The following is a 20,242-nucleotide window of genomic DNA, read 5'->3' as shown; positions in this document are numbered from 1 at the left end:
TATGTTTGAACATGTGCTCTCTCTCTCTCTCTCTCTCTCTCTCTTTCGCCCCCACCCTTCTCCACCTCTCTGTCTATCTCTCTCTCTCTGTCTCTCTCTCTCTCTCTCTCTGTCTCTCTCTCTCTCTCTCTCTCTCCACACACACACCTCGGATAAATTAGTGCAGATCAATCTCATTTATTTTCATTGCTGTCCACTGATCCATCATTCTGACCAGCCTTTCATTTACTTCAGTTCTTTTGTAGCAAACACAAGAGTTACATGTTTACAACTATAAATACCTTGACAGAAGAGTCATTCTTACCAGCAATTTGCATCACAACAAAATATGGTATCAATACGAAGACCTATGCTTTCTGTAACTGTTGTAGTGATGATAACTGTAGTATAAGATCCTAAGCAATAAATAAGGAATTAGACAAAGAACATGAAACAAACACACACACACCACATAATGTATTAAACAGAAGCTAGTATCAAACAATTTGTTATGTTTTATGTGATAGCCCGCTCAAGTAACAAACAAAACCCTGAACTGAGAAGAAAAAATTCACATAGAACAAATCAAAAGAAATGTGACCTCTTAAAACCATGTTGTAAACAAGTTGTTCTCATATTTTACCCAGTTCCTTGCCAAGTAATCAAAAGAAACTGGGCAGGTGTGATGGGGGTGGGTGGGTGAGGGGAGACTCCCTAAAAGGCCTAGAGAAATGTAGCTTTATTTGCAGGTGACATAGTCCTAGACTGTAAAAACATGCTGATAGTAAAGACACATCAAAAGCACAAAATACTATACAATGTAACACTAACAGACAAAAATAAAATAAAAAATCTGACAGGCAAGAAGAGACTAAAATAAAGCAGAAATTTATTTTCCCAGTATTAAAAGAAAAGGAAGTAATTACAATTTACATGGTAAATCTGTCATTTCATTGCACAGCCTGACAGCTAGGTATTGTTTCAATATTTGCTTCAAGGCAAACACAGGCACACACACACTCACACAGCAACCAATTAATAAATCAAAACATACCTTCAGTAATCATTTCATCAATGTTATTTCTAGCATGCAATTTGTTCTCTGTTTTATCTAAACACATAACCCAGTACAGTCGTAAGGTGAATTAACTGGAATGTAGTCCTATGATTCTAGGTGAAAATCAACAGGACTGACAACAAAAATACAATAAACAAGTAAGAAAAATACATAATAACATCAGTTCACTCTGCCTTTCTCACCCACACTTAATCTTCACCGTGCTTCGTGGGTCGTAGACGACCCAGAGCCTCACAAAAGTGTCTATCTCTGAAACTACTGGGAGTTTTTGATTAAGACTTCATGTACTCCTCAAACACCTTTACGACCCTCCAATCGACCACTTTCTGAAGAATTATCTGTGTAAACAAACAAATAAACAATGACGTAATTTGAACTTGGCAGTCCGGATGATGTGGGCAATGGGCCATCCATATGGAATTAAAGAAGGATTTTACGATGTTTATCCCTATTCGGATGGTGTGGGTCATGTACGACCCAGACTCTGCAAAGAGGCGGTAAAGCGTTGATCCCTATTCGGATGACGTGGGTCGTGTACGACCCATACTTTTTACGTTGAATCCTTCTTTTAAAGTATGGGTTGTACATGACCCACATCATCCGGACTGTGTAGTCCAAAGTGTGATCGGTGATGGTTAAGTGGCCACCAAACTGTCATAATGATGCAAATACAATATCATTAATTTTTTAACCCTGTCATTTTCCTCACATACAGTTCTGTCAAACAATAAGCAACGTGCAAAGACTGACATCTAAAACACAATTACAATTTTTTTTTTTTAAATGTAAAAAACAACAACAACACACACTTACATAACACACACTTTAGACATCGTCCCTTCTCACTTACACTTAAATGCACCAGAACAGTCATAACGAATATAAAATGAAGTATTTAAACCTGTCATTGGTTTAAACTGTTTTATTCAACGTTTGTGCATTATTTACAAAAAACGCATATTGAGTAAACAACAACAAGCATAATGCTTATAGTGGTGTTTACAGTTTTCTAGAAAATTACATATAAATGGCGGCTATTGTACAGTTTAAATGAAAATGTCATTCTTTCATAAGTTCATTTCTGCCAGAAAACCCCTAACCCAACGACCCCTCATAGGTACAGAAGTTTGACCGCAAAGATCACAGTTTGAATCCAGGTGAGATGGTGTACTGCATGAAGTCCAGCTTGCTAGCTCCAGCACCAGGGGCAGACGACCCCAGGCTCACGCCCATGCTGTCCTCATCCGCTATAAAGTCATCTTCATCCTGCACGAATAAACTCCTTATTACACCCTTGTATGTTGAGGAGTGTACATGTATTTCAGTGTATGTTTGTTTGATTTTTTGTTTGTCTGTCTGTTTCTTTGTAATAAAACTCGTTATTACACCCTTGTATGTACCCCCCGCGGGTTAGGGGGAGTCCCATATTGGTTGGAACTAGAAAGAATTTACCCGATGCTACCCAGCATGTCGTAAGAGGCGACTAACGGCTCTGTTTCTTCTCTTCTTTTGTCTTATTTCTGCCTTACCAGTCCTTTCACCTATATTTCCTTCCAAGAAAACTCTCCCTACTATTCCCTGCAGTTTTCCAATTCTTTTCTTGTTGTCTTATTTCTACCTGACTGGATCCATCACCTTTATTTCACTTACCAAAAGTCTTCTTTTCCACATCCTTATTTCTCTGCACCCCGCATGTCGTATGAGGCGACTAACGGATTCTGTTTCTCCTTTTACCCTTGTTAAGTGGTTCTTGTATAGAATATAGTCAATGTTTGTAAAGATTTTAGTCAAGCAGTATGTAAGAAATGTTTAGTCCTTTGTACTGGAAACTTGCATTCTCCCAGTAAGGTCATATATTGTACTACGTTGCAAGCCCCTGGAGCAATTTTTTTATTAGTGCTTTTGTGAACAAGAAACACTTAACAAGTGGCTCTATCCCATCTCCCCCCCTTTCCCCTATCCCATCTCCCCCCTTTCCCTCGTCGCGATATAACCTTCGTGGTTGAAAACGACGTTAAACACCAAATAAAGAAAGAAAGAAACCCTTGTATGTTCAGGAGTGTACAGATATCATTGTGTCTGTTTGTTTGATTGTTAGTTTTGATTCCACCAAGCAGATATTTTTCTTCCAGTCTTCTCAGGCTAAGATATAGCATAGAATTAAAGAAACATTTATTTGCTAGGTAATGACAATAACAAGTTAGAAAAACAAATGGTGTATGTGCATGCCAAACACACACACACACACACACACACAGATGAAAAATTACCTCATCATCCTCAACATCATTCTTGATCTCAGGGAGAACACCTTCATACTCTCTGTACAGTGATTTCATCCACCTGCTGGACCTACACAAAGAAAGAACAAAATATTTTCATCAATGAACATTTGTTAAAAGTGGTCGTGTACGTTTTTGCTTTTATTCAATAATATTATGGTTAGATTTCGCCAAAAAGTTATGTCAGATGAGGAATGAACCATGGGGAAAAAATGTATGAAAAAAAAAGATATGTAAAAAGAGGTTTTATTTTTGAGAAGTGTTAGTAACACTTCCAATGTTTTGATTTCCATGTGCAGAGAGCATGTGCTTTGACTATAAATATCGACCAATCAAATTCATGTCTCTGTGCTGACAGCCACACCCACAGCAACACTGTTTGACACTGGGTATTGGAGCGCTGTCCACAATTTTTTGTTAAATGCACGAAATGCATGGTATTTGAGAGAAGTTTTGCCCTCGGCATTTGCCAAATAAGGATATCCTACGCTGACTTACTACAATGAATTTTCAATCGGCTACCCTGGCTTCGTCATTCCTGATCGAAGGGGGATGTATTTTTCACATTTGTAGGGAATAGACTCAGTATTTCAATGGTCAATGCCGATTTCTGTATAAAAATGTAAATAAGGACCTTTAATAACCATGTGCAATGTACTCTTTTAGATACTTCAATTTCTAAAATGTATGCTCTCAGATCAAAAGTGCTGTCCAGAATCTTCAGTGCCTTCTTGTACCATAAGACAAGTTAGAAATTAAAAGAGACCACCTGTCAACAATGAACACTTATGGTCAGTCCCTTGGGTGTTAGTTAAAGACAGGTATGCTGAATCACTGATCAGCCTTTTGGGCTTTCTGATGTGTATAGCTTACCGCTTCAAAACGTAAGGATCAAAAGGAAAATAAGCTTCCAGTGTGGGTTCTGATGAAGTGAACCTCAGACGGTCGTTGCGCTGTATGATTGTGTCGCACAAGGCCAGCTGATGCATCCTGAAAGACAACAGAAGGATTACAAAATATTTAATTGTTTTTTGAAAAAGGTGGTTAAAATGTCCTGCACTTTATTTACCCATGTGGAACACACCAACACCCTCCCCATTCTCAAACCACACAGTGTACTATGCACACCGCTACATGCTTTCTATGAATACCAGCTATATTTTTCTTTCAGGATAAAGCACACACAAACAACAGGTTATTTAACGAATCCCAGAAGCTTACTTGAAAGTAGGTTAACTTCACAGTGCACAATAAAAACAAACCACAGACATTTTACAGGATGTGATTGATTAAAACTGCCATGTAAAAGTCAGATGTCTGATACCTCGTGATGGATGCAAATGTCGTACAGACAAGAGGCAGGCAGATCTTGAGAGGGTTTAACTTGCTGCTGACGAGGCGCTGAAAGTTGAGGGACTCGGCCCACTTGTAACCTGAAGAACACCAAGAAGACATAAGTGTTAGTGTTTACACTCCCTCTTTGTCATACTCAAAACAACAAGCAGAAATTACCCCATCCATTTTCAAAATGCCTGGTTGTCAACACAGACACAGACATAAAGACACTGATGCAGGCACATAAGCACACAGATAAAAGCTTGTTTGAAGCACAGTTCACAGATAACAATGTGTTACGAATTCAAAGTGTCTATTTATTGACACACGCATAGCAACAACACGCATACACAGAGTTCTGATTGTACATTTCAATCAGTCAACTTAAGCTGAACAGCACACGCATCATTGACCTACCTTTTTCTCCATCTAAGAGCTGTTGATTGCGGAAACAGAAGACATAGAACACAGCCTGTGAGACGGCATAGAACGGTGCGTGATGGGCCAAGTCTGCGTGGAGAACGTCACTTCCAGCTTGGTTGAGGTACTCATGTAGCCAGTCTGCCATCATTTTCACTGTTGCTTTCACAGTGCTGTCAAACAAGATATTTCACAGACTAAAAAATGCTTTGGAACAATCTGTCAAAATCATCCACCTAAATCCTCAAGCTACATGCATCAAGAAATATCCGACTAAATAAAAAGTACACTGGGATGACAATCTCAAAAGGCAAGTAAAAAAAGACAATTTCTCTCTGTCGTGAGAATTTTTAACAGCTTTGACACGAAAACCTCACAGGGCATACAGAAGTGGCATGTCAGAACTTCAGACCTGTTTACCCCTAAAACATTGCATGTGTATTTTTCTGGGAGCAAAATGAGGCAAATGTGTAGTTTTGTAATTGAATGTGTAGAATTTCTCGTCGACCTATCACAACAACACGAACAATGATTGCTACTTCAAGTTTTACCACATGTATTGATTGACTGACGGAAAAATGGGAATTGCAGACAGTGCAATGAGCATGATGTTTTCCTTTTCGCGAAGACAAGTCATGGGTAGTCCTGATGATATTTTGGCAGAAAGACTTGGTTCGGCGCATTGCTCGTCTTTTTCTTTTTGGTCGGTGGCCTTTCGGAGTCATTTTCTTCACAGTTCTCATCTTCACTTTCATGTGCTCTGCGTTCAGCCATTGTGTCGAAACGCCCGCATGGTTTGGCAGTAACGCTTTCAGTTGTGCCCGGCACTTGCTTGGAGAAGCCTATTCGGCATTAACAAGCTACAACGCAACGCCCGTGGGCGCTTTACGCGCTGCACGCAGCAAACGACTGCTGGCCGAAAACATGGATTGGAAAATGGATCGGTCAAGGGAGATGAAGAAAACAAGAAATTCCTCCGATAGGAAAAACACCCCCGTTGGTCAAAGGGAAATAACCATTCTCACTGCTCAGGATTGAGCAATTTAGAGCTTATCTCTAAGCCCTTTTGAACTGTTCTGGCTTCTCAAAGGAAGGCCAGTACATACAAATACACAAAAGCCGCCAGACCACATCACAAACAGAACTGAACAATCCACAGGTGTTGCCCACATAGAGAGAGACACACACACACACACACAAACACAGAGAAGCCGTATATATAGAGAGATAGATGACAGTGTATTTTTCGCGTGGCTATAAATTGATTCGACCTTTGCACTTTTACAGTGAGGATAATTTACGGGTCCAATTTACGTTCTGGACACTGCGGTGACCTTCTAAAAATAGTAACAGAACGCCGGGAATATCCGAAGATGCCCCCTCATACTATAGTGCACCATACGAAGGAAGGGAGGTAAACGCTGAAAACATGGAGAAGATAAGGAAGAGTTATGCCGTAGTTGATCCCCCCAAAAAACCAAATTCCACCAATAACTCCCTAACCGTGTGTTTGACTGGTCCCAATTTTTGTAAGGACCGTCTCAGGAATGTATAGAACCTGTTCACCAAGTTTGGTGACGATCGGTCCGTTCATTCTTGAGATCTACTTGCGAACACAAACAAACACACAAACATACAAACACACAAACAAACAAACACATCGACCGAAACCTATACACACCCCTATACCGGGGGTGTAATTACGGATTGTGATATGCATAGCCGAAACAATACTGTTTGCGTGCAGGGACGGGGCGGTGTGAGAGCACAACGGGACAAGGAACAGGTGTAAAAACGAAAAAAAATAAAATAAAATAAAAATAAAAAATTTTTTTTAAATACTGTTTGCGTAGAAAACGACAGACTTGCGTAGTTGCGTAGTATATTATTCAAATTCGTAGTTTATTACGCTCAATGTGTAGTGTAAACAGGTCTGGAACTTACTGTTAGGTACAGTGGAAACTAACTCTCATGAACTCTGAAACAGTGACTTTCTTCTTACAGAGAATTTTTCATTATGCATGCACTCACCTGATATGCGTGTAGGTAGCCCTGGCAAGAAAGCTACCCACGTATCCAGAGGCTGCTTGTCTGAATACTGTCTGGTTCATGGGGGAGGTCACTTTCTTCCACAAGAAGTCCAAAAACCCAACCAACAATTCCTGGAGATTGAATTTTAACGAATGCTTAAAAAACTGATAGAATCGTATTTGAACAACTAGGAGAGATGACTGAAATGCTGAAAGCAAAACAAGTTTTAAAACACTTAAGTTAAACGCACTAGCAGCACAAATGCATAACTGACAGATGGATCATTTCTACCCCAAGCAAAACCCTGCTTTAAGGGGAGGCACTAGTGTTTGAAATGATTTTTTTTATGTTTCATAACTCTTGGGGCATAAATTGTTATAGAATTAAAGTACTCAGTCCATCTCCTGAGAAAATATTTCAAACATTTTTTTGAAAAGAATGAAATAGAAGAGGTAACATTTGTAAGGATTATAAACCAAAGAACCGAGAAAAAGAAGAAGAGGTTTATATTAACAACATAAGCATTACCTTTCTGAAGCTGCATATGTAGAACAAGAGAAACTGAGGATGACATGAGGCATAGGTGGGTAAGATAAGTTTGTTGAACACTGACAGCAGTTCTCTGTACAGCTGCTTCGTCACTTCCCAGTTTAGTTCACCTGCCACAAAAAGCAAACTGTTGTTGATACATTTGCATGCTAATAACTCTGCACACACACAAACTTTCTTAATTAAAACCAATATGTTAAATCCATTATGAGATTAACAAGACAACGCTCATTTAAAAGTTTGCAATGAGCTACATATAATGATTTTATCAACTTTATGACTTTCTGCTTTGCAAATGGTACTGTTTAAATGTTTTATTTTATTTGAAGCAATTGCCTTCTCTTCAAATATATGTTCAATCGATTGTGAGGTTAAGTAACAAGACAATGGTCATTTAAAAGTTTGCAATGAGCTATCAACTTCACGACTTTCTGCTTTCCAAATGGTACTCGTTGACCGTTTTAGTTATTTGAAGCAATCGCCTGCACTTCAAAGATAAGGCCAAAAAAAATAATAGGTGTGGTTACGGTAACATAGCCAAAAAAAATAGGGTAGGAAGGTAGGCAATCAGGTGGGTTTTTTTTCAACTTTTTTTTCTAATGTGTACAAATTAAACCTACTTGACAGGGAAATAAGTGTGCGACTCGGGCGCTTTCGCTTTCATTGCGTTTTCTGCACTCGTTTACTTGTTTTTTGGGGTATTTTTTTGACAAATGTAATAAAAAGTTATGGGGTCGGCCCCAAAAAATAGGGTAGGTCGGGTTACCGTAACCACACCTATTTTTCTTTTAGGCCTAACAAACATTCAGACAGCATTGTGCAGCTTCACAAAATGACCACACATAATTGTGATGAGAAACAAACACTTACCATCTTGATAACAAGTCTTGTGAATGTGATCAAGAGTTAGGTCCATCATTATGTCCAGTCTCATGGCCTCTTCGTGGTTCATGGTCTGTGATACCATCTCCTCTTCTGTGCTGGATTTTCCCTCTCCATCCACTTCATCATTCTCTTCCTCCTCTTCTTCCAACCCATCCTAAACAAATAGTGCAACACTGTTCAAGGCACAATGCTCTCAAAAGGGCTAACTGAAGTCTGGTTTATCATTTCATTTTCATTTTACAACTTTACTTGGAAGATCCTCCAGCGATTACAACTCAAATATTTTTACTTAATTTCGAACATTTTTACATAAAACACTGACAACTAAAATTTGCTTGGGTGCATGTTGGGTCTAAAAGCCTTGACAAAACTTTCCTGCACTATTGCTTCAGACCTGTATTTTCACCCAACACAATGCTGCACAAACATCTTTCAAAATGCTGGAAAAACATTGCCACATGCACCTCTGGGTGTTTTTTTTATTTGGCAGGAAGCAGAAACTGCTCAATACTTACCATTTGAAAGACTGTGGGATCTTCCTCCTCATCGTCATTATCTTCATCGCTACTGTCCTCAGCCTCAACAATGTCTTTTCTCGGGGCTCGAACCTGTACATCACATGCATAGTATCAGCAGTGTCAATGTATGGAAATCCATGACAACAATCCTTCTCGTGAGGCATAATCTTATGAAATTCTAAAGTCAATGTCTCTAATGTACTGGCAGTGACACACACACCGACAACTGTACAAACACACATTAATTCACATCTACAGACCTTACAAGCTGCAGGTTCATAACAGGCATACATCCAGCTTACATGTATGAAGAAAGATATGCCATCAATGAAACAATCTTTTAAAACGGAAATATGACCTACTTTCTTTATTTGGTGTTTAATCGCGACGGAGAAAGGGGGGAGATGGGATAGAGCCACTTGTCAATTGTTTCTTGTTCACAAAAGCACTAATCAAAAATTTGCTCCAGGGGCTTGCAACGTAGTACAATATATGACCTTACTGGGAGAATGCAAGTTTCCAGTACAAAGGACTTAACATTTCTTACATACTGCTTGACTAAAATCTTTACAAACATTGACTATATTCTATACAAGAAACACTTAACAAGGGTAAAAGGAGAAACAGAATTCGTTAGTCGCCTCTTACGACATGCTGGGGAGCATCGGGTAAATTCTTCCCCCTAACCCGCGGGGGGTGTAAATATGACCTAAGAATCAACCCAAAATACAAAAACAAGGACAAAAATATGTCCTCTGCATGCTCATGTGAATGCCATATGTTGATTGTGATAGTATGCAGGTGTTAAGACTGTCCTAAATTGGGCCTGAAGTTGACTCTGTGACGTCTTTTTATCAAAAATTCGGTGCCCAAGCTTCATGCACTGATGTTCGCCCAATTAATGATAGGCTCTAGACTCAAGACTCAAAGATTTTAATGTCCTTATAAAAACAAGGAAAATTGCCTCGCAGTGTCCGGCGGTTTAAAACATAGATAACATTTAATGACATGCAATGAAAGCTGATCAAACAATCTTACATCTAGATGCAGCATCTTCTCCACAATGAGCTCCAGGATTTCTTGGCGAAGGTCAGGCATGTAATGGACAACGGTCAGCAAGTTGCGAGTGAACGTCTCATGTGTATAGACATCACGAGTGTGATAAGGAAACGTCTCCTTCATTAGTTGAATCGCCACGGTCCTTGTTCTGTTTGACACAAAAGGATTAAAGTTTAATTGTTTAAGCAGGCATAGTAGATGTTGTGCATTTATACATTCTGAGTTATATAAAATGCTGTGAATTTATCAAACCTACAACAAAAAAGAATATTCTTAATTTTGATCACCAATTGCTCAAATGAATAGCCATATCCAGATAATTCACGCCTTTAGAAAGAACGCAAATTTAAAAAAATCAGATTTTGTTCAAGCAATCTATTATAAAGACCAGAATTAAATTATTTTTCAAACAACACACATTGATCTATTCCTTGTTTCATTTTATATTTTAAGTCCATTTGTTTCCACTTACGTTGGGACAATCTTTGCGACAGCTTTCAAAAGCTCATGAACATGACCAAACTTGGCTTCGTCTTTTTTCCTGGTTGTTCTATCAGGAGGACCCTTGCTGTCGCCTGCACCATCTCTCTTGTGCTTGGAAATATCTGCAGAATGAAAACAAAATACATAGAAATTTTACGTTCTTTTTTGTGCTACTGAATAACAGTTTGAATTTGGTTGACACCAACAACTTGTGTGTAACAGATCCCACTATTCACCACCAGTGACTGCATCACAAGAACATACATCTATCAATCCTGGCGCTTTTTGTTTGTTTGTTTGTTTGCTTAACGCCCAGCCGACCACGAAGGGCCATATCAGGGCGGTGCTGCTTTGACATATAACGTGCGCCACGCACAAGACAGAAGTCGCAGCACAGGCTTCATGTCTCACCCAGTCACATTATTCTGACACCGGACCAACCAGTCCTAGCACTAACCCCATAATGCCAGACGCAAGGTGGAGCAGCCACTAGATTGCCAATTTTAAAGTCTTAGGTATGACCCGGCCGGGGTTCGAACCCACGACTTCCCGATCACAGGGCGGACGCCTTACCACTAGGCCAACCGTTCCTGGCGCTTTGAAACAATAAGAAGTAAAACAATAGTGCTCAAGTACCCTATATTATTCTGCCTTTTTATAATTGTATAGTCTTAAACCTCAATAGCACTGAGAAATATTGAGTGTTTACTTTTGTTTTCCTGTAATTAATTACAATAGGCCTAAATTATAACATTAATATGTAGACATTAACCAATACAAGTTATAAAGGACTGTACTGTGAAAGCAGCTCAAAGAACCCTTACGATGACTTTAAAAATAAAGTTTTGGTGCCACGTAGCATACAAACCATGTGGAAAGAATTTCTTGATCAGCATACGGACACACGCCCTCAAATAGTAAGGGTGGGCAGACACAAGGTTCAGAAGCAGTGGTTTGTATTCATTGGTCAAAGCTGGGTCCCGCTCCAACCAGTTCATATTCTAAAAACAAGAACAAACGCTCGATCGAGTCACTTTCGCAGTTCTGAATATTATATGAGGCATCAGATGGACAGGAAGAAATTGCTATTCACAACACAATACAGATGTAAATAATTTGATGTAAAGAATAATCCTATAAAGTTTGAATCAAATCCGATGAATAGTTTCAGAGATATGATATTTCAATTTTTTTCCTTCAAGACATACCTGTGACCTTGAAAAAGGTCAAAGGTCACCAAAGCAGACGTCAAAGTGTAGAGGTCACTGGGAGTCACGTTCACATAAAATTTGAGCCCGGTCACTTTTATAGTTTCCGAGAAAAGCCCAACGTTAAGTTGTGTGTTGCCGAACAGAAAAGGCTAGTTATCTCCCTTGTTTTTCTGATAACGTTCGTAAAAGGCTACAGATGTAAATACTTTGATGTAAAGAATAATCCTACAAAGTTTCAATCACATCCGATGAACTTTGTCAAAGATATAAAATGTCTAATTTTTCCTTTGACGCTGACCTGTGACCTTGAAAAAGGTCAAAGGTCAACGAAACCATCGTTAAAGTGTAGAGGTCATTGGAGGTCACGACTAAACAAAATATGAGCCGGATCGCTTTGATAGTTTCCGAGAAAAGTCCAACGTTAAGGTGGTGTCTACGGACGGCCGGCCGGACGGCCGGCCGGACAGACTAACACTGACCGATTACATAGAGTCACTTTTTCTCAAGTGACTCAAAAACAAGAACAATATACATCAGCAGGCAACAAAAACAAATAATTTTGTGTGTTTTATCAATTAAAATATGTGTGAACAACAGACACTGGATCCTCCAAACTTGTCAAATCTATTCATCCATGTTCATTATGACTGATTTTCCACTTAATATTATACTCATCACAAGGATCTACAACCAAACCCATCTGCCTGTTTTTTCTTCTTCTGACGAGCAGTATAATGCAAAACACTTGTGTTATTATGAATCTGTTCACTGCTTGCAGATTGAGTAGCACAGTCAGTCTGTTACCATCCCCACTAAATTACTCAAGACAAACCATTATCATCTTACCTTAATATGCAAGAGAGGTGTGGTCAAATTTAAGTGTCTATGGATTCATACCGAGCCTTGTTAGTTGTATACACGTTCACAAGTCAGACGCACAATACTCACCAAAATAATTCCCACAAGTTGTTCATGTTCCTTGCTGACTACACTGACACAGTCTCTCAGCTGACGCAAGTATCTTGTCAACTCTGTTGTCTGTAGAACATAACAACAACAAAACATTTGATTATGTCAAAACTTGACTAAACGAATAAAGAGAAAAAGGATAAATGGTGAAGCGAGTCCCTGTACAAGCTTTTTTTTCGTCCTTACACCTGTCCTTGTTCTGGTGTGCTCTCACGCCGCCCCGTCCCTGCATTCACTGCTCCATCCACATCAGAATTTGCGTTCCGCTGCCAGACTTGTCGATTTTACAGACGCTACAAGCTTTTCTGTTCAAGTTTGCACTGACACAGTGACAGTGTTTCTTTACAAGTTTGTTTATTTGGTTGTTTGTTTGATACATAATAGTATTGATAATGATAGTGATGCTGAAAATGATATCTCTTTGTACATATATTTAACTTGTCTACCTTACAAGCTTTGATGAAAGTATAAGAATAATGCTATGAGAAGGAAAATTCAATCTGGTTTAGATAATATGCTCAGGAAACACAACACAATACAATACAATACAATAACTTTATTAATCTCTAAAAGAGAAATTGCATTGCTGAGCGTTTGTGTCCGTAATAATAACATACATAAAACATTCAAAATAAACATTTGTTCTTTGTCCTGAGAAAATATAGCACATTGGTTATCACATAAGAAAGTATATTAAAAATAAATTAACATGCATTCACCATCAACAATGCACAGCATTGTACTCGAATACACTGTCCAGTCCTAATTACCTCTGAGTCTGGTTGAGCCAGGATGTACAACAGAATGTCATACTCTCGACAGGGACCCTGCAAAAAATAGAAAAGGACAGATTACAAACCCTTACTAACATAAAGGGTACATGAGGACTATATGAACACCAAAACCTTCAAAAAGTGCTCATGTAAGCTACTGGTATGTATGGAATTTGAGACAAAAACTGCAACTTTTGGCATGATCTTCATGTGAACATAAGTTTCACAGTCTACAAGAAATCCATAAGCCCAGTGCATGATAAGGGGACTAGAAATGAAGTCTACCTGGATTCACCATAACATAATTTTGTGTGTCTCTTTTTAATCCCTTTAGTAAGTGCACTTTTTAAATTTAAGTGCGATGTAAGTGCCTAGTAAAGTAGTATGCATGAAAATAGATTCCTTTATAAACAGAAGAGCTGACACAATGAATAGAACAGCAATACCAAACCTGTTGACTAAAGAGTAAAGTGGATTTGTACCTGATTATGCTTTTTCAGTATGGTTGAGACACCCAACTTCAGCTGAGGCATTTGATCTGCCGGACATTTCTCCATCTGAAAAACAAATCAATTCATTGTGTACCACCAACACTAACAGTAAGTAGGGGAAGGGCCCCTAATATGGACCACTTTTTGTTTATTGCTGATAACTAGCTTGTTTTCTTGTGAAGAAGTTTAATTTTGTGGTTGGTAGTCCTTCTCTCTTAGTTTAACCGTTAGGCCTAACTAGAGTGAAATAGCTTTCATAGACCTTCAGCAAAAATTAAATACAGAAAAAAATCACAAATGGTCCATATTAGGAGCCTGGGCGCCCAATATGGACCAGTGAAGCGGCCTTCACAAATCACTGTAAAAAGCCCCCTATACTTCAAAATAACATGATACAACTTAGTGTGCAAGTCAGACTAATTTAAATATGCTTTAGATTTAGCTGTTTCGGGTTAATGAGAGCTTTATTTGAAGCACACCAGGAAACTGAAGAAGCTTATCAAAAACAGAGTGAAAATAAGTGAAATTATCAACTTCCAAAAAAAAAAGACTTTGTTATATTTTTTTGAAATCTCGAGGGATAGTTATAGGTTATTTTCAGCAAGCTTCTTAATGAATTAATTGAAATTGCCTTTAGTTTTTATTTTCTTCAATTTGTTGAAGGTGGTCCATATTAGGGGACTCACAAATACTTTGAGGTTTTGCTATTATTTTTTGTTTGCAGTAGAACCTCGGGGTACACACTGTTAAAATGTAACAAATACTGTCTTAGCTGTCATAAATATCAATTTTTGTGTTACGAAAGCTCTGGCTGTGGACAGAAATGAGTCTGTTTTAGGCGGCAAATTTAGAGTGAACGCTGCCAAAAGTGAAAAAAAGCGAAAAAGCCTAACGGTTTTCAGGTTTGTGTTTCTGCAACTGTTTTGACAATATACAACTTATCCAGAGAGGGTGAATAAAGCCAATGAAATTGTTTTGAGCGCTCTAGCGCCGTTAGTTTGTCAGAACAGGAGGTGGTCCATATTAGGAGCGGGTTCATATTAGGCCTAAAAAAAAAATAGGTGTGGTTACGGTAACCCGACCTACCCTATTTTTAGGGGCCGATCCTATAACTTTTTATTACATTTGTCAACAAAAAAACAAAAAAAAACAAAAAAAAACAGTGCAAAAAACGCAATGAAAGTGAAAGCGCCCGTGTCGCACACTTATTTCCCTGTCAAGTACCCTACTTTCCGGGTCATAAGGCGCGACTTTTTTCCTCGTATGAAATACGAAAAAAATCAAAGAGACCGCTTGAGTACCAGTCAAACAACTTGTAATAATGCATGTTTCAGCTACTAGGTACTGCCCTGCCTTTGATCTGGCCGTACACACAGATTTCCACTCTGTTAAACTCGGTCACTGACCCCGATGCAGGAAGTGTTTGCTCTCTCAGATATGACAGGGAAACCACCTCTCATGGCAAAAACTGGGTCATTGACCCCTGGGAAGAAGGTCGTGTCTTTTAACAAGGCCACCCAGCTATCACAATGCCTTTGGTCACTGACCGGTCACTGACCCCGATGCAGGAAGTGTTTCCTCTCTCAGATATGAGGGGTTTTCAATTTTGGGGCAAAAATGAAAAAAAAAATCGGGGGGGAATAATCTTCACCAAAGGAATCAGCAATAATTTTATGTTGAACTATACACATTGGGTATTCCATAGGTCGCTTCTTGCCACTTTTACAAAACTATGTGAAGAAATATAAAAATGTGAAAAAATGTACACATGTGAAAATGTCCGTCGTGTCACGGACAAGTTTTTTTATTTTTTTTATGATAAATTTAATCACTCAGTCCATTTCTTTTCAGTTACACAACACACAGATCAGCCTTCAATGGAATAAATCAAAATATGTGGGTTTTTTTTAAAGAAAGTGCATTGATTACAGAAAATAATAGAGTAGAAAGAAAAAGTAATAAATCACAGCACACGTCAACACACATAAAACTGAAACAAATGCACACATTTATGTGAAACTTTTTTTTACTAGTAACTCTAAACGATGGCAACAAGCACCCAAAACCCTTGATTATGAAACAACATCTTTGGTTTGCAAATTAAGCCTTAGTGTGCAGTGTGACACGATGGACACGCTCGTGACACGATGGACACGCTCGTGACACGATAGACATTTGCACATACAAAAGGAAGCAAGTTTGAAAATTACATTTTTTTTAAATTGGGTATTAAACTAAGCAAACAAAAAGCAGAATTGGAATGCCTTTCCACATGGCATTTTTATAAAACTGAACGAGTCAAGAGGAAAAAGTGTAAAGGTAAACGTCTTTGAACTTAATGTCTGTTATGATAGCGAGCTCTAGGTTGAGTGAACACATTAGACTGCAACGGGGTGTGTCTCCGGAAAAGCTTCTCTTGCACATGATTCCATACAAATAGATCTACAGTGTAATGATCAGAGAAGCCATCTTTTTGAACTGGCTCAGAGATGACAGCCAGAATATCTTCATGGGGGTACCATAGTGTGTCCTTCATTCTTGGTGAAAAGAAACAATTGTCCTTTCCAAGTTGGTGCAAGCAGTCCACCAGGTATTCTCCATTGTCAACGTCTACCACTAGACCGGGATATGCCATCTTGTCGTAAGCGACAAACACCCAACGCCCAAGATAATCTTCCGGTCGAATTCCTTCTACACTCTTCAAAAAAAGTCAAGGATAACTTTTTTACAAGCACGCCACACATAACAGACAGGACCGAATTCTTTTTTTTTTTAAAATTATATAATTGAACAACCAAGGAGTAATGACAAACAAAGCAAAGATCGAACGCGGCAGCGACAATTTAGCTAGAGTGTGTCAAACGTGACAACCCTCGAAAATGGAATTCACAACAATGTGAATCAGTGTCAATAACGCGTGTGCCCTCCGTTGTGTGCCAGGCATTCAACACATCGTTGGCGCATGGAGTGGATCAGGTTGCATATGAATGCTCTGGGAACTCCATTCCACTCCTGCTGGAGCCATTGCAGCAGTTGACCCAGATTGGCAGGAGGAGGGTGATGTTGCTGTACCCGACAACAAAGCTCGTCCCACATGTGCTCTATGGGGTTCAGGTCCGAGCTGTTGGCTGGCCACATCATCCTGTTGACCCTGGCCTGCTGGATGAAGGTGTTTACAGCTGCAGAGCGATGGGGAGGTGCGTTGTCATCCTGAAGAATCGCACGAGGGCCGATCGCTTGGAGGGCTGGAATGACCAGGGGTTGCAGGATCTCATTCTGGTAGCGGACAACGGTCAAGTTGCCCACTACATGGTACAGAGGTGTCCTTTGACGTGTGCTGATCCCTCCCCAGACCATCACAGAGTCTCCGCCAAAACGCTGTCGTTCCAGAACAGCGCCTTCTGCAAAGCGCTCTCCGCGACGCCTCCACACTCGGATGCGACCATCAGCAGGTTCCAAGCAAAAGCGGGACTCATCTGTAAACAACACCTGAGCCCACTGCTGACGTTGCCACCTCACATGTTGAGTGCACCAGGCTCGGCGAGCTGCTCGGTGATTAGCAGTCAGGGTTGTTCCTCGGACTGGACGCCTTGCACGCAAGCCAAAGTTGTGTAAGCGGTTTCGGATCGTCTGACCACTAACAACAGTGTTGCCGTGGTAGCTTGTAGGCGTTGCCTAATGTTGTTTGCCGTAGCCATTCTTTGTTGCATGGCCTGCCTCTGAATGAAGCGATCCTCTCTTTGTGTGGTGACTCTGGGCCGACGAGAACGTTGTCGCTCCTGCACTCTTCCAGCTGCGTGGAATCTCTGTTTTAGTCTAATGATGACAGAGGGAGCCACTGCAAGCCTTGGGGCCACTTGCCTGGCAGCAACACTGTCTTGTAGCCATCCTATTGCCCTTGCTCTATCCAAATCGCTCAGTTTTCTTCGTGGGGGCATGTTGCTACTGTGCATAATTGTGTCAGCGTGTCAACCTTTAAATACAAGGTGGTGAGCGATGTTAATAGCCAGGACCCTGTTGTAGCACGTGCATCACAACCTTTTGCCCTGGCATGCGTTCCGCAAACTTCATGGGGCTATAAAAAACCACCCTTTTTCTTCCAAAATGCAGAAACTTTTGAGAAGTCACACAAAGGGAAATAACTCTGCCTGCCAAACAAAATTCTAGGTCAAGACTCATTGTTCATTTGTTAATTCAAACACATTAATCTTTTGATTATTATGTCGATGTTTAATTTTTTGGCAATTTTTTATAATTAGATCCGTTTTTTCAACCGATCCTTAACTTTTTTTGAAGAGTGTATGTATCACTAGATCTACATGCTTACATTGTCAGGTGTATACCTAGCCCATTTCATCGCCTATACATAATAACTGAATTACATCGAACAAGACACACGAATATGTCCGTTGTGTCACAATTGTGTCCATCGTGTCACGACTGAGATCGTGACACGATGGACCGTGACACGATGGACAAATTTCAACAAAAAAAATTATGAATGCTCCCTGTTCCAAATTTGATTGCAATTTCAAATCTAGATAGTTAAGTGTCCCAAAGTCCCATGTATTGAATGTGATTTGAGCACATTTCAAGTTTTAATCACTATCACACACCCCGTGACACGATGGACATAAAATATTTTTAATACTCACTTTGACAACTTCAGGACACCAATAAAATAAGACGTAAAGGCCACGCGGCGATAGTTTTTTTCTGAAAGGAGGCGACAAAAGGGACGCGATCTTGGTTACATTTAAAATTACGAAAAAAGGGACCCGTCATTGTTTTTCAGTCGCGTTCAGTAAACGTGACACGACGGACATAAAAAGTGAAGACAGCATTTTTTGCTCTTTTATTTTCGTTTCATAAATAAAGTATAAAAGGACATTAAAAAAGCTGCTCACAGATCGGTTAGTGTTCTAAAAAACAATTTTTTGAATATTTTTTCATTCATGTACGATTTTTTTCTGACGATCTACAGACATTTGAAATTTTGCCTTCTAACCAAAAGACACCCATTTTTTGACACCCTCGCTTACTATTTGGCCTTAAAAGGTATAAGGTAAACACACAAATAACGCAAAACTCTTGACCAGTTTTCTAAGGACATTTTGAAGAAGACATTAACCCGAATTTCAGTACAATCGGAGCACTGTGTGAAGCTCTGAATATTTTTAAAGTTCAAAGACACGTTTTTGCCTCAAAATTGAAAAACCGTCATATGACAGGGGAACCACCTCTCATGGCAAAAACTGGGTCATTTTGGTGCGCCCTATTGGCCCCCTGCGTCCAATGGGTGACTGGATTACAAATTTTTTTTTAAAAGAAGGGGGTGCGTCTTAGATAACAAAGCGCCTTGTCACCCGGAAAGTACGGTAGGTTTAATTTGTACACATTAGAAAAAAGAGTAAAAAAAAAAAAAGTGATTGCCTACCTACCTACCCTATTTTTTTTGGCTATGTTACCGTAACCACACCTAATTTTTTTTGTTTGCCTTAGGAGCCTTTCCCCTAACAGATTATTAATTTGTTATACTTAAGCTAGTTATAGGCTTAGAAAATTGATTTGGATTGGATTGCTATTGTAAAAAAACAATTAAAACTGAAGATCTCTTTATATTTTGTCAAAGGCACATACAGAACAAATCTTCATTTATAAACATCAAAAAGTGTATCCACAACAGCACATACTGATGTAGATCAAGTCTTCAGTCTCGCTGCCAAATTATATCATGCGACATGTGCCATCTGGGAAACTGCACAGAGCAAACAATCATACTTTAAATTCCTTTATAAACCATGCCATCTCAAACAGAGACGTTTTGCTACCTTTATGTCCGTCTTCGTTCGAACTGCTATTCGTGGTGTCTCAGAAAATCAAGTTATTTCACGATAGCAGAGAATCGCGTGCAATACATTGGAAGTGGCCATGTTGATGCTCTTTTGAAATGGAGACCGTAAATTTCGTCTTCAACTAAAAATCAAAAACAAAGCAAAACGTTGAATGTAATCCATGACAAGTACCAAAGCTTATAAAATACATAAATCAATATAGTAATGTTTCTGAGGAAAGTTAAGCAGAATTGTATGATATTCGTTAGCAAACCCACACGACGAACTGGAATCTGCACAATTACCTTATTTTGTAAATTGTGTACAGTTACGGTAAACAGATGT

General features: G+C 39.3%; 1 protein-coding gene across 1 annotated transcript; it reads right to left on the bottom strand.

Annotated features, from left to right (window-relative positions):
- Positions 1 to 161: 161 nt before the first annotated feature.
- LOC138958435 (RNA polymerase I-specific transcription initiation factor RRN3-like) lies at positions 162 to 20,004 on the bottom strand. Its single transcript, XM_070329588.1, has 16 exons — positions 19,895 to 20,004; positions 14,055 to 14,129; positions 13,570 to 13,626; positions 12,779 to 12,868; positions 11,488 to 11,620; positions 10,609 to 10,741; positions 10,116 to 10,284; positions 9,075 to 9,167; positions 8,545 to 8,713; positions 7,654 to 7,784; positions 7,126 to 7,256; positions 5,092 to 5,267; positions 4,664 to 4,772; positions 4,213 to 4,329; positions 3,328 to 3,409; positions 162 to 2,323 (listed from the first exon to the last, which is right to left on the bottom strand). Exons 2-16 carry the CDS (start codon positions 14,127 to 14,129, stop codon positions 2,198 to 2,200), a joined length of 1,791 nt encoding a protein of 596 aa, XP_070185689.1. The 5' UTR covers positions 19,895 to 20,004; the 3' UTR covers positions 162 to 2,197.
- Positions 20,005 to 20,242: the final 238 nt, after the last annotated feature.

This window comes from Littorina saxatilis, linkage group LG2 (assembly GCF_037325665.1).
Source record: "Littorina saxatilis isolate snail1 linkage group LG2, US_GU_Lsax_2.0, whole genome shotgun sequence".
In the NCBI taxonomy this organism is placed as follows: domain Eukaryota; kingdom Metazoa; phylum Mollusca; class Gastropoda; order Littorinimorpha; family Littorinidae; genus Littorina; species Littorina saxatilis.
This window is presented reverse-complemented; position numbering and strand designations above follow the sequence as displayed.